General features: G+C 59.2%; 2 protein-coding genes across 3 annotated transcripts in view; one reads left to right on the top strand and one right to left on the bottom strand.

The window, feature by feature from the left end:
* Positions 1-5,044, top strand: part of CSPG4 (chondroitin sulfate proteoglycan 4) — a 37,580-nt gene extending 32,536 nt beyond the window's left edge. For both annotated transcript variants that reach the window (XM_060154570.1, XM_060154580.1), the window contains exons 9-10: positions 1,846-2,029; positions 2,347-5,044. In XM_060154570.1, coding sequence (XP_060010553.1) covers positions 1,846-2,029; positions 2,347-4,175 — 2,013 coding nt within the window. In that variant the 3' untranslated portion in view covers positions 4,176-5,044. The remainder of the gene's footprint in view (positions 1-1,845; positions 2,030-2,346) is intronic.
* The window catches only part of SNX33 (sorting nexin 33), a 40,720-nt gene that overhangs the window by 10,795 nt on the left and 17,640 nt on the right, over positions 1-12,285 (bottom strand). The window lies entirely within an intron of this gene.

Raw genomic sequence — 12,285 nt, 5'->3', positions numbered from 1 at the left:
GATGTGTTTTATTTGGCCTGCACATGCATTTAATATTTTAAAATTAGGGGATCACACACACCAAAAAAAACCAAAACCCTGATTTCCGTTTCTTAAAAGGCCTGCGTTCCCTCTTCAGGCCATCAGCTGAAGAGCAGCTACCCCTTTGACTGGGCTCTGCTCCCCTTCTCGACCATGCAGGGCTCCCCACTTCACCACAACCCCGCTGCTCCTAGAATCTCCTGCACACCGTGACCCCAGTCGGCTTCCATCTCACTATTGCATAAGTCTTGTTTTTCTGAGAGAAGGAAAATAGTTCCCTGTGTCTCCTAAAAGGGGAAAACAGAAGATAAGCCAAGAGGACACATTGGGATTAGAAGGGGGAGGGAACGGATTTCTTGATGGAAGTGGAGACTATTCCTTGGTGTTTAACAGCGGAAGGCCCTAGAGAACAGTGGGTGTGGCTGGAGTGGAGTTGCCATGGGAGGAGTTGGAGGAGGTGAGGTCATGGGTAACGGGGTCACATGGGGTCTTTGAAGCCAAATGGTGGTGAGCCATTTCACTGTCTGAGCAAGAGAGACAGAACCTGACTTTCGTTTTTAAAGACTCACTCTGATTTTTGCATGAAGGACAAACTGTAGAGGGGGGTGGAGCAGGGGCCAAAGCCAGGACACGGTTAAGAGGCTCTTGTGGTAATCCAGACCAGAGATGATGGTGTGTGAGGGGAGGAGAGGAATCAGGGGTGCCTCCAGGGTGTGGGGCCTGAGCCACTGGAAGAACAGAGCTGTGCCCTCTGGAGTGGGAAGGCTGGGAGAGGCGGGGCAGGTCAGGGATTGTCTGGGACATGCTGAGTTTGAGATGTCCCTCGGACATCCTCGAGGAGCTGCCCAGGAAGCAGGTGGCTACGAGCCTGGAGTTCAGGAGAGCACAGCCCGGGCTGGAGATACAAATAAGGGGGTCATCTCATGGCTGGCATTTGAGGACATGAGACCCACCAAGAGCACATGGGCAGTGCCTGCAGATAGAGTCTCAAGGCCAAGCCACGGACATTGCGGAGAAGGGGAGGGACCAGCCAGAGCATCTGTGAAGAAGCGACTAGTGAGGTTGGAGGAAAACCAAGGGAGCAGAACTTCCTGGAAGCCATCGGGTGGGCTGGGGGAAGGAATGCTCAATTGTGTCCAGTGCCTCTGAGAACCAGCCGCCGGGTCCAGCAACACAGAGGCCGTCGTGCCCTTGGTGACAACAGGAGTGGAAGCCTGGGTGGAGTGCACTCGAGACAGCACGGGGGAGAGTATAGACTATTCTTTTTGGATTTTTGCAGCAGAGAAGAGCAAAAGTGCGGGAGGTGGGACAGCAAATGTTGGTGTAAAAAGTGAAGTCGAGAAGTTTCTTCTTTACGGTGGGCGGATAGCGTAGTTGCGTAAGGATGGGAATAATCCGTTTGGGGGGAAATTGATGCCATGGGAGAAAGACAGGAGTTGGTAGAAGCAGTGTCTTCGCTAAGGAAGAGGGTAAGGGATTTCATGCAAAAGAGGAAAGGCCTGCTGTCGAGAGAAGCACGGATAGAGCATTGCTTTTCCCAGGGGCTCAGAGGTTTGAGGTGACTTGCCCAAGGTGGCAGAGCTGGGATTTGACACGGGCATCTGGCTCTAGAGCCTGGCTCTTCACTGTCATGTGACTGTTTTCTGGCGACCCACTGAGTTGGTGAGGGAGAGCATGGGCTACAGACATAGAGCGAGGCACAGTGGGGAGATCCTCCAGGGAGGCTGGGGTCCGAGGGGCTGTCAGGGAGACCCAAGTGCCCAATGCTCCTGGGCACCATGGGCTGGACCTGCCTCTCGTCCCAGTAATGGGCTCTCCCCGCAGGTATATGCTGGGAATGTTCTGTATGAGCACGAGATGCCCCCCGAGCCCTTCTGGGAGGCCCATGACGCCCTGGAGCTCCAGCTGTCCTCACCACCTGCCCCTGACGTGGCCGCCACCCTTGCTGTGACTGTGTCTTTTGAAGCTACCTGTCCCCAGCACCCCAGCCGCCTCTGGAAGAACAAAGGTGAACAGCATGGTGGGATGGCAACGTTGGGGGGGCTGGACACTGGGAGAGGCCCAGATAGGAGGGGACACAAGGCCAAGGTCAGCAGCTCATGTCAACTCCCAGGACCTGGTAAATTATAGGGAGGGTGGGCAGGTGGGGAGGCTTTGAGGTCAGAAGGAGGGACACGATCCTGGTCCTCCTGGGACCCTGAGCCCCAACCTGGGGTACCCGGTCTGAGGAGGGAGGGACAAACCTGGCCTTGGGGACCCTAATCTGAGGGTCCATGGCTTTCCCCTCAGTGGACGGGACCTTCATAGCCTGTGTCCCACCCCCAGGTCTCTGGGTCTCGGAAGGCCAGCGGGCCGAAATCACCACAGCCGCCCTCGATGCCTCCAACTTCCTGGCCAGCGTTCCGGCCCCCCGACGCTCGGAGCACGATGTGCTCTTCCAGGTCACGCAGTTCCCCCAGCGGGGCCAGCTGTGGGTGTCCGAGGAGCCCCTCCACGTCGGGCGGCCCCACTTCCTGCAGTCTGAGCTGGCCGCAGGACAGCTTGTATACTCCCACGGCGGCGGGGGCACCCAGCAGGACGGCTTCCACTTCCGTGCCCACCTCCAGGGGCCCGCGGGGGCCTCCGTGGCGGGACCCCAAACCTCAGAGGCGTTCGCCATCACAGTGCGGGATGTGAACGAGCGGCCACCGCAGCCGCAGACCTCCATCCCGCTCCGGCTCACCCGGGGCTCCCGCAGCCCCGTCTCCCGGGCCCAGCTGAGCGTGGTGGACCCAGACTCGGCTCCGGGGGAGATCGAGTACCAGGTGCAGCGGGCCCCCCACAATGGCTTCCTGAGCCTGGCAGGGGCCAGCCCGGGGCCTGTGACCTGCTTCACTCAGGCCGACGTGGATGCAGGGCGGCTGGCCTTTGTGGCCAATGGGAGCAGCGTGGTGGGCACCTTCCAGCTGAGTGTGTCTGATGGGGCCAGCCCGCCCCTGCCCATGTCCCTGGCCGTGGACGTCTTGCCCTCGGCCATTGAGGTGCAGCTGCGGGCACCCCTAGAGGTGCCCCAAGCTTTAGGGCGCGCCTCCCTGAGCCGGCAGCAGCTCCGGGTGGTTTCCGATCGGGAGGAGGCAGACGCAGCCTACCGCCTCACCCAGGGGCCCCGGCATGGGCATCTCCTGGTGCACGGGCAGCCTGCCACAGCCTTCAGCCAGTTCCAGGTGGACCAGGGCGAAGTGGTCTTTGCTTTCACCAGCTTCTCCTCCTCTCACGACCAATTCAGCATCCTGGCACTGGCCAGGGGTGCCAATGCATCCGCCACGGTGAATGTCACCGTGAGGGCTCTGCTGCATGTGTGGACAGGTGGGCCGTGGCCCCAGGGTGCCACCCTACGCCTGGACCCCACTGTCTTAGATGCGGGCGAGCTGGCCAACCGCACAGGCAGTGTGCCGCGTTTCCGGCTCCTGGCGGGACCCCGGCACGGCCGCGTGGTCCGCGTGCCCCGGACCAGGACAGAGCCCAGGGGCGGCCAGCTTGTGGAGCAGTTCACCCAGCAGGACCTTGAGGACGGGAGGCTGGGGCTGGAGGTGGGCAGGCCGGAGGGTAGCTCTCCTGGACCTGCAGGCGACAGTCTCACTCTGGAGCTGTGGGCCAGGGGTGTCCCTCCTGCCGTGGCCTCACTGGACTTTGCCACGGAGCCTTACAACGCAGCCCGGCCCTACAGAGTGGCCCTGCTCAGTCTGCCTGCTCGGACAGAAGCAGGGGAGCCAGGGAGCAGCGCCCCCACTGGTGAGCCAGGCCTGGCGGCCTCCAGCCCCACGCCCACCGTGGCCAGGGGGCGCTTCCTGGGCTTTCTCGAGGCCAACATGTTCAGCATCATCGTCCCCGTGTGCCTGGTCCTCCTGCTCCTGGCACTCATCGTGCCTCTGCTCTTCTACCTCCGCAAACGCAACAAGATGGGCAAGCACAACGTCCAGGTGCTGACTGCCAAGCCCCGAAATGGCCTGGCCGGCGACACGGAGACCTTCCGCAAGGTGGAGCCGGGCCAGGCCATCCCCCTCACAGCGGTGCCTGGCCAGGGGGCCCCGCCGGGGGGGCAGCCTGACCCAGAGCTGCTGCAGTTCTGCCGGACATCCAACCCTGCCCTCAAGAACGGCCAGTACTGGGTGTGAGGCCTGGCCTGGGCCCAGATGCTGATGGGGCCAGAGACAGGCTTGCTCAGGCCCCGGCCCCAGAGAGCCCTGGGGACACCAGGGGTGGAGGGTGCTGAGAGGAAGCCCCAGGGGTCCGGGACCAAGTGGAGTCAAGAGCTGCAACCTCCCCAGCTCACTCTGAGCCAGGAGAACTGCAAGGGGCCAAGGGCAGAGGCAGGCTTGGAGTCAGTCCCCTGCCCTGGAGCTAGTGTGGGCTGTCAAAACCAGAGCCACTTCCTAGATGGTCAGGACTCTGGGTCCTGGGTCTGTGACCTTGGGTAAGTCACACCTGACCCAGGCTGCTAAGAAGGCAAGGAGAAGAAAGGGAAGGGAGGGACAGATGGGGATTCCTGGCTTTTCCGCTCCAAGCCAGGCCTCCCCTCGTCTCTGCCCCAGGACTGAGAGGAAAACTTGTTCCCTTGGTTTTTTAGGGAGATGGTATTTCCTGGAGCAGAGGGCAGGAGGAGAGAGTCCTCCCACTCTCTAGAAGGCATAAGCCAGTGGAGTAATGTATCCAGGGTGTAAGGTGGGGGGGTTGCTCTGGGATGGGTTTATTTAAGGGGCATTGCAAGGAAGCTATTTAGCGTGGTGCTGAGCTAGCCCAGACTGCTGGAGCCCCTGGGGTGAGGAATAGAGGAGGGTCTGAGGCCAGCTCATTCCCAGGGCCCCGCCTTGATGGGCTGATGGCTAGACAAGCATGGGTCTGTGGCCCCAGAGTGGGCTGGGCTGGGGAGCGGGCAGGGCCTCAGGCCATGGGCCCCGCGGTGCCTGTGCTCCCCTGAGGACTGGGGCGGGTACTTGGGGACACTCGGCTCCATGGGGCCTGGATAAACGGTGCTTCTGGATAAGAGGTTCTGGACAGCCGTGTGTTGTTTGTCTGACCGTGCACTGGGCCCTTGGCCACACGAGCCTGCACTCCACCAGGGTAGGCCATCCCGCCAGACCTCAGCCACCAGGAGAGGTGGGGCCCGAATTCCCACCTGTGGCCGCACCGCGCGGCTTGCAGGATCTCAGTTCCCTGACCAGGGATTGAACCCGGGCCACAGCAGTGAAAGCCTGGAATCCTAACCACTAGGCCACCAGGGTCTGTTCCTCTGCATTCATCTCTCAAGAGGCTGGAGCAGCAAAGATGAGGAGGGAGGGGGACTTGGGGATCCCAAGGCTGGGGGCAGAGGGGGACCACCAGAGGTGCCTTCCCTCAGCTCCCTGGAGATTTTCACAAGGAAGATTTCTGCTGGTCTTTACCCTTCCAACAAGAGGACCAGGAGTGCTGCTTCTCAAAGGCAGAGCAAGCAGCAAGGGTTCTGAAAAGTCAGCTGTCCCTGTACATGGCCCGAGAGTCCATCATGTGGTCAGCGATGAACACAGCATCCTCAGAAGGCCCTCAATGAGCTGCTGAGGAGCCACCACTCTCTGGTCCTTTCCCTCTAGAGGGTTTCGCAGGGTCATGGGCAATGGAGACAGATTCTGGGTCCCAGGGAATACACCAAGCCCTGGAAGCAGGTTGAAGTCCTCAGAAGAAAAGCAGCTGGAGAGCTGTCTGTGCTCTGGGGGGAGGTGGGAGGGGGTGGCTGAGGCCTGAGCACAGCTGCATTGGGGGGGGGGGGGTGGAGAGCACCGGCCAGCTGAGCGGCATCACCTATCCCTCGTGCTCGACATCTGTAACACCTGAACCGAGAGTTAGGGCAAGAGAGGAGATTCCCTCTCCCCATGGTGCTGCCCCTGGACCACCCCTCCCCACAATGCCTTTCGCATTTCAGCATCCAGCCTCCTAGAGCCTCCCCCACTCTCAGAAGTTTCGGGGAGGAAACCCAGAATCCTGGTAGATCACTGCCGGAAGGGCCCCCAGATAACCAAGAGGGGATTGAGAAAGAGGAGAAGAGGCTTGTCCAGAGTCTTACACAGCAAGGCAACCATAGAGTAGACCAGAGGCACAGCCAACTCCTGTTGCCACACTGAAAGCCTCCCCCTCGTGGAACGTGGCCAGGACCCATAAGTGGGGGGCTCTGCAGAGATCCCTCCATACCCAGAGCTCGCGATCCTGGCCCCAGCTTCCTTTACAAGCCTGGTCTCTCCAGCACACCCCAGGCCAGCCTCATCCAGAGGCCCTGCCCAGGGCATCACGCCACACCCCACACTCTGCCCAGCTTCTCCCGGGAGCTCAAGGCTGCATCCTCAGGGCCCTGATATCCGGGGCCGGTCTCCACCCAGGGCGACGACCAGTTTCCCGGGGAGAGTAAGCCGAGAAGAGGGTGATAGACCTGCCAGGCAGGATCTGGCCTCAGCTCAGGTTTCTCCAGAGGCCTGATGACACCCTCTCTGTTCACATGGCCTGGCCTGTCCTGTCCCCGGTGACCTGGCACGGGCTGACACTGATCCGGCCCCCCCAAGCCTGGGCTGGACAGTGGGCGGGACCTGGGAGAGGGTCTTTCACTGGGACACCAACCTCAGAACCCATTCTAAATGCGGGGCCTCAATTTATTAGGTAAATACCTTGCAGATTTCAGATATACACCCCAGGCTTAAGGAGGTTGCTACCCACCTTACAAAATAACTCACCATTCGTTCCTTTAAGGAGCTGGTTCCTCCCAGGCGCTGAGGATAGGAGCCAACCTATGCACAAGTGCTCAGGAATGTCCAGGAAACTCTGACCCTCTTACACACACACACACACACACAATGTGCACTTGTGCTCACAGCTGTGCACTTACAGACCTTCAGAAACAACACAGAGATCAATACTTTCCTATGTCATTCATAGGCACACACACACAGGTGCACATACAAACTTCAGAGTTAAGTGCTCCTTGCCTATGGCCTTCCCACAGTCCCAGGAGCTGGCCACGTTGGGCCAAGGGCCAGGATGTCCTGCCCATCACCAGACCCAAGTTGACATCAGCAGAGCTGGGAAGTGACCCCACGGTAAGGAGGATGGTGAAGGGGGTGTGGGGAACAAAGTAGGGGTTGCCAGAGAAGCCCAGATTCCCAGGTCCCCAGCTTGGAAACCCTGCCCACCACCCTCAATGGTTTAGCCTCTTGGGTGCTAAAGGTGGGGTTCCTTTTGAGCCCCTCTCCTCATGCTACGAGCTGGCCCTTTAAGTGGAGTTGCTGTGGCAGCTGTGGAACCCATAGAGCTGGAACCATTGTCCTCCAATAGGAAGCAAGAGAAATGGTCCTCCTCCTCCTCCTCCTCCTAGCCCCCGCCCCAACCAACCACTCCTGACCAGTGGGAACTGCCAGGGGTGCTAGCATCTTCCTCTGGGCCCTGAAGATTCCAGATTTTAAACGGATAGAGGTACCTGGGCAGCCCCCCCAGAATTCTCTCTTTGGGTCTCCTGTTCTCCTGGGTTTTGGGGGTTTTTTTGCTGTCAGTGGCTTTTATTGGAGTTGGGCACGATTCCTGCCCTCGTGGGGCTCACAGTCTGGTGGGAGGGACGGGTGTGCAGACAGGAAGTTATGACACAGGGCAGTTTGGCATGGCGCAAGCATGGGGCTCTGTGTGAGCAGCTGTCCCTACTCTTATCCAAGAGGAACACAGGGAGTTCATGCAGCGCTGTCAGTCATCTAACCACCATAACACAGCTGCCCTTCCTGAGGGCTCCTCCGGCCGGGCACCACACCTTTGGTCACTGGGTCCTGATGCTGCTGCCACTGGGTGTGTTAGGGGTATACATAGCATCCAGGCTATCCTCCGAGGGGTGCTGCAGCACCTGGGGTTGGCAGCAGTGGGGAGCTCATATTGCCCGGGGCCGAGGAGTCAGAGTTTGCAGAACTTGGAGGCCACGCTGCGCTCGCTGGAGAGATGGGGTACACGGATGATGTCACTGTGAGGGAGCCCCGCAAGTGAGTGGAGCCAAGATGGAGGCCAGACGTGCTGGACCCCTCTCTCTACAGCCCCTGTCCCATCCCGGGTCCTCTCATAGTTAATGCCATCCCTGGGTAGTTACCGCTAGGATTAGTCAGGCATTTTTGGCAAGGGCATTTGGTGCCAAAAATGCTGTGGGAGATGCAGATAGAAATTTACCTGGCCCTTCCTGAAGAAGCCCAGACATGCCAATGAGTAACTACCACACCATGTATGCCCTAACCCAGCGGCATGAGCTCGCTGGTGCGGGGAAGCCCAGAGTAGGAGGGCAGCTGGCTCTGGCTGCTTCCTTCTCTCCTTACAGAGTGTCGGGCCTTTCCGTGGAAGGAGCAGCAGGGGCTAACGTCAAGCATGACCAACCTACCTCCTGCTCACATTTCCATTCTCAGTGCAATGAGGTACAGTGTTTAACTGATAGCTGCTGTCCTCATAAAACATGCCAACTCCTCAGAGAGCCCCTTGTGGCCACCAGGATAACTGGTGGGTTGTGCTTCACATTTCAGATGTCCTAAGAGCCCCTAAAGACAGGAGCAGCCCTTGGTTACATCAACCAGTGGCCAAGAAGGAATTTTCTACCCAAACGCAGCCTCAGCTGGGAGCTAGAAGAGCTCCCCGGGTCCCCAACACGGCGACTGCCAGCTCTGGTAGCCCAGAGCCTAGAGCTAAACCCAAGGCTTCCTTCTGATGCCTTGTAAGTTCACAGAGGGCTCAAGTGTCAGTCCTGAAGCCCAAATTAGACGGGTTGTCTAAGTCCTTGAAGCAGAGGAGGGTGAGGCCTTGTCTAAGTCCTTGAAGCAGAGGAGGGTGAGGCCGGCAGCCAGGTCCGATCCAGTGGGGAGGGTCTGCAGGGAGTTGTCCACTCCCACCCTTACCTCCCAAAGACAGGTCCCTGGACAGTGCAGCAGCTCCCTGCACCCTGCCTTCTGCAATCCAGCTGGTCTTTCCCTCCCAGGCCCCTCCCTGCCTGCAGAGGGAGGGACTAAGGGAGGGGTCCAGCCAAGGTCACTAGTCAGTGCATTGGGTCTCCCCCAGGGCAGAGCAACAGCAGCAGAGGAGTGGAGAAGCTGCTGTCCGGCCCAGGCCTGATCAAGAAGGGAAGACGGGCCTCCCAGAGCTCTCTATCCTACAGAGGGTGGGGAGCAAGAAAGGCTGAACGGAGGCTGCCAAGCTGTCCCTTCTGCCCCCCAAAACAAATGCTGGCTGTGACCCCCAGCCTATGTGCTGCCCTGGTACTGGGAGTGCCTTTGGGGCACCCAACTCCCCTCCCCTCCAAGGCTGCTGAGGCCCCAAAGCCTGGCGAAGGCCTCAGCCCTCTGCACCTTGTAGTAAACGTAGTTCAGGGCTTCCCTGGTGGCGCAGTGGTTGAGAGTCCGCCTGCCAATGCAGGGGACATGGGTTCGTGCCCCGGTCCGGGAAGATCCCACATGCCGCGGAGCGGCTGGGCCCGTGAGCCATGGCCGCTGAGCCTGCGCGTCCAGAGCCTGTGCTCCGCAACGGGAGAGGCCACAACAGTGAGAGGCCTGCGTACCGCAAAAAAAAAAAAAAAAAAGTAAAATAAAATAAAAAAACATAGTTCAATGCTGTGTGCTCCCTTGGGTCAGTGTCCAGCCAGCCCAGTGCTAGGCATGGAGAGATGACTGGGAAACACCTATTGCCAGAATGTATCCCCTTCTTTCCCGCAGGCCTGGAAGGTCTCTAACCACCAGTCCCACCCAGACTTCCTTTCCCGGCTTCTCTCATCCCCCAGGAGGGCAGGCGAGGCTCCCTACTGCTGCTCTGGCCCCCATCCAGAGCCCAGGCAGACGTTAAGTTTCTAAGGAGCCTGTTTGACTCTGTCCCTTCTCGCTTCTCTGTCTCTCCACGCCCACCCATGGCTCCCTCCCATCCAGACACCTGGGGTCTATCTGCTCCGAACCTCATGGGCAGAACATTTTGACCACATCAAACGTGGAAGCCCACCACAGAGTCAAAGTGGATTAAATAGGGCAGGAGCGGGGAGACCACCCGGAACCCCTCCTACTCAGCTTCTCCCTGCTTCTCCAGCCCCTTCTCAGAACGCCCTGTGCCAGCTGGTTTACCCACCTGATCCCAGCCTCTGTGGGCAAGGAGTAGAGCAGGGCCAAGGGTGGCCCCCCTCTCCCCTACCCACGGGACCCCCTGCACTCAACTTGGAGTCCCAACCTTAGAGGAGTGACTTGCCACCATCACACAGCCATTCACTGGCAGAGCTGGGCCTCCTGGAGGCTCAGAACCCCTCCAGATGCCAAGGATGTGTCTCTCAGCAGTGGGATTCCTGGCACCCAGAAAGGCATCGGGGCAAGTGCAGGTGGGCCAGGGCTGCCAGACATATTGGCCAGGACAGAGACCTGCAAGAACCAGAGAGCGGCAAGGGGAGCCCTGATGGGTCTTGTTGGGGAAGGCGGAGCCTGTTGGAAAGGGCTGTTGAGCAAGCAGGAAGGTAGGCGAGGCTGGCAGAGCCTGGGCACGCCTGGAAGGCGGTGACTCAGGCCGGAAGGGCCCTTTCTGAGTCAGCCCTGCTAAAAGGTTGCCTTGTGGGGGTGGCACCTGGACAGGTGGCTGGGGCAGGGCCTGGGGACTCCAAGAAGGTTCCAGGTCTCGGCACCTTAGCCCTTGCGCCCCATGATCTGCCCTGAGAACCTCAGAGTCTGGCGACAGAACACATGAACTGAAGGAGGGAGGGCAGAGGCCGTGACTGCGTCTGCCCAATGAACTTGTACAAGTCCACCCACCTGTTTGAACTCATGATGGGATAATTGACCCTAGAGAGGATGGAGCCAGGCCTGGGGGAGCAGGCTGCCTGCTTTCTGCCTAGAGCCCCACTTCTTCATTTCTGCCCCATTTCCTGTCCCTACTGGCAGCCATGGGATGTGGCTAGCTAGAGGGCCAGGCCAGCGCCCACTCCTCTGCCTGAGTTAGGACCTATCAAAAGAGAGCAACTGGGGGCTTCCCTGGTGGCACAGTGGTTGAGAGTCCGCCTGCCGATGCAGGGGACACGGGTTCGTGCCCCGGTCCAAGAGGATCCCACATGCTGCAGAGCAACTAAGCCCATGCGCCACAACTACTGAGCCAGCATGCCACAACTACTGAAGCCCGCGCGCCTACAGCCCATGCTCTGCAACAAGAGAAGTCACCACAATGATAAGTCCGCGCACAACAACAAAGAGTAGCCCTGGATCGCCGCAACTAGAGAAAGCCCGCGCGCAGCAACGAAGACCCAACGCAGCCAAAAATAAATAAATAAACGAATTTATTTTTAAAAAAGCAGAGCAACTGACCAAGGCTTCTTCTCAAAGGGTCATTGCTATAGCAAAGCTCTTAGAACAGCACCAGGCACATAGTAAACACTCAGTAAACGTTGACCGTTGTGACGAGTTGCTGTTGTAAGAGCAGCTGTTACTGAACAGCCTAGCGTGGGTCTGGTATGGTGTAGGTGCTTCACAAATGTTCAAAGTTGGGGTTATTGTTATTTTTATAATTTATTACAGGCATCACGGTGCCTGGCTCATAGTAGGTGCTGAACAAATGTTCAGTCTTCCTGGAAGGCCAAATGCAAGCATCCCCCATGTGGCAAGAGGGACATGGAGACACTCTGCTTTGCTGGCTTGGGCAGGGAGAGTGAGGTGTACAGCAAGGGGTCAAGTTCTGGGTAGGAGAAGCCAGCAGCCCCACTCTGACCTCCTCCCTTCACCCCCGCCCCACTGATTCAGAGGACCTCCCTGAGGCTGTAGGGAGCGACCATCTGGCTACCTTGGAAGAGGCTTGGCTCCAGGGACCCAAGAGGGAGGAGGCCCACTGGAACCTGCCTGCCCGGGGGGAGGAGGGCAGGGTGGTGGGGTGAACTCAGGGGGGTCCAGAGCTCCAGGGCCTCCTGGAAGAGGAGGCTAGGCTGTGCCCTGAAGAACAGGGAGTGCTGAGGCTAAGGCAGAGCTTGTGGAGGGAAGAAGATGATGCAAAGCCTGAGCGAGGAGGCGATGGACCCTGGGGCAGACAGGGCTCTGGGGACCAGACTGAGGGACACTCCTGTGGAAGCCGGGTCTGAGTGGAAGCAGCCCCCAGGAGTAAACTGGTGCTAGGCTGGAAGCACTTCTTCCCACTGCCCACCTCCCAGGCTCAACCCCTTACAGTGCAGAACTGGGGTGGGGAATGGGGGGCTCTGAGCCCTGGACCAGAACTTGGCACCCAGTTGCCCCCAGTTTGAGTGGC

The sequence above is a fragment of the Lagenorhynchus albirostris genome, chromosome 1 (genome assembly GCF_949774975.1).
Source record: "Lagenorhynchus albirostris chromosome 1, mLagAlb1.1, whole genome shotgun sequence".
In the NCBI taxonomy this organism is placed as follows: domain Eukaryota; kingdom Metazoa; phylum Chordata; class Mammalia; order Artiodactyla; family Delphinidae; genus Lagenorhynchus; species Lagenorhynchus albirostris.
The sequence above is the reverse complement of the archived record's forward strand: the minus strand, read 5'-3'. Positions and strand labels throughout refer to the sequence as shown.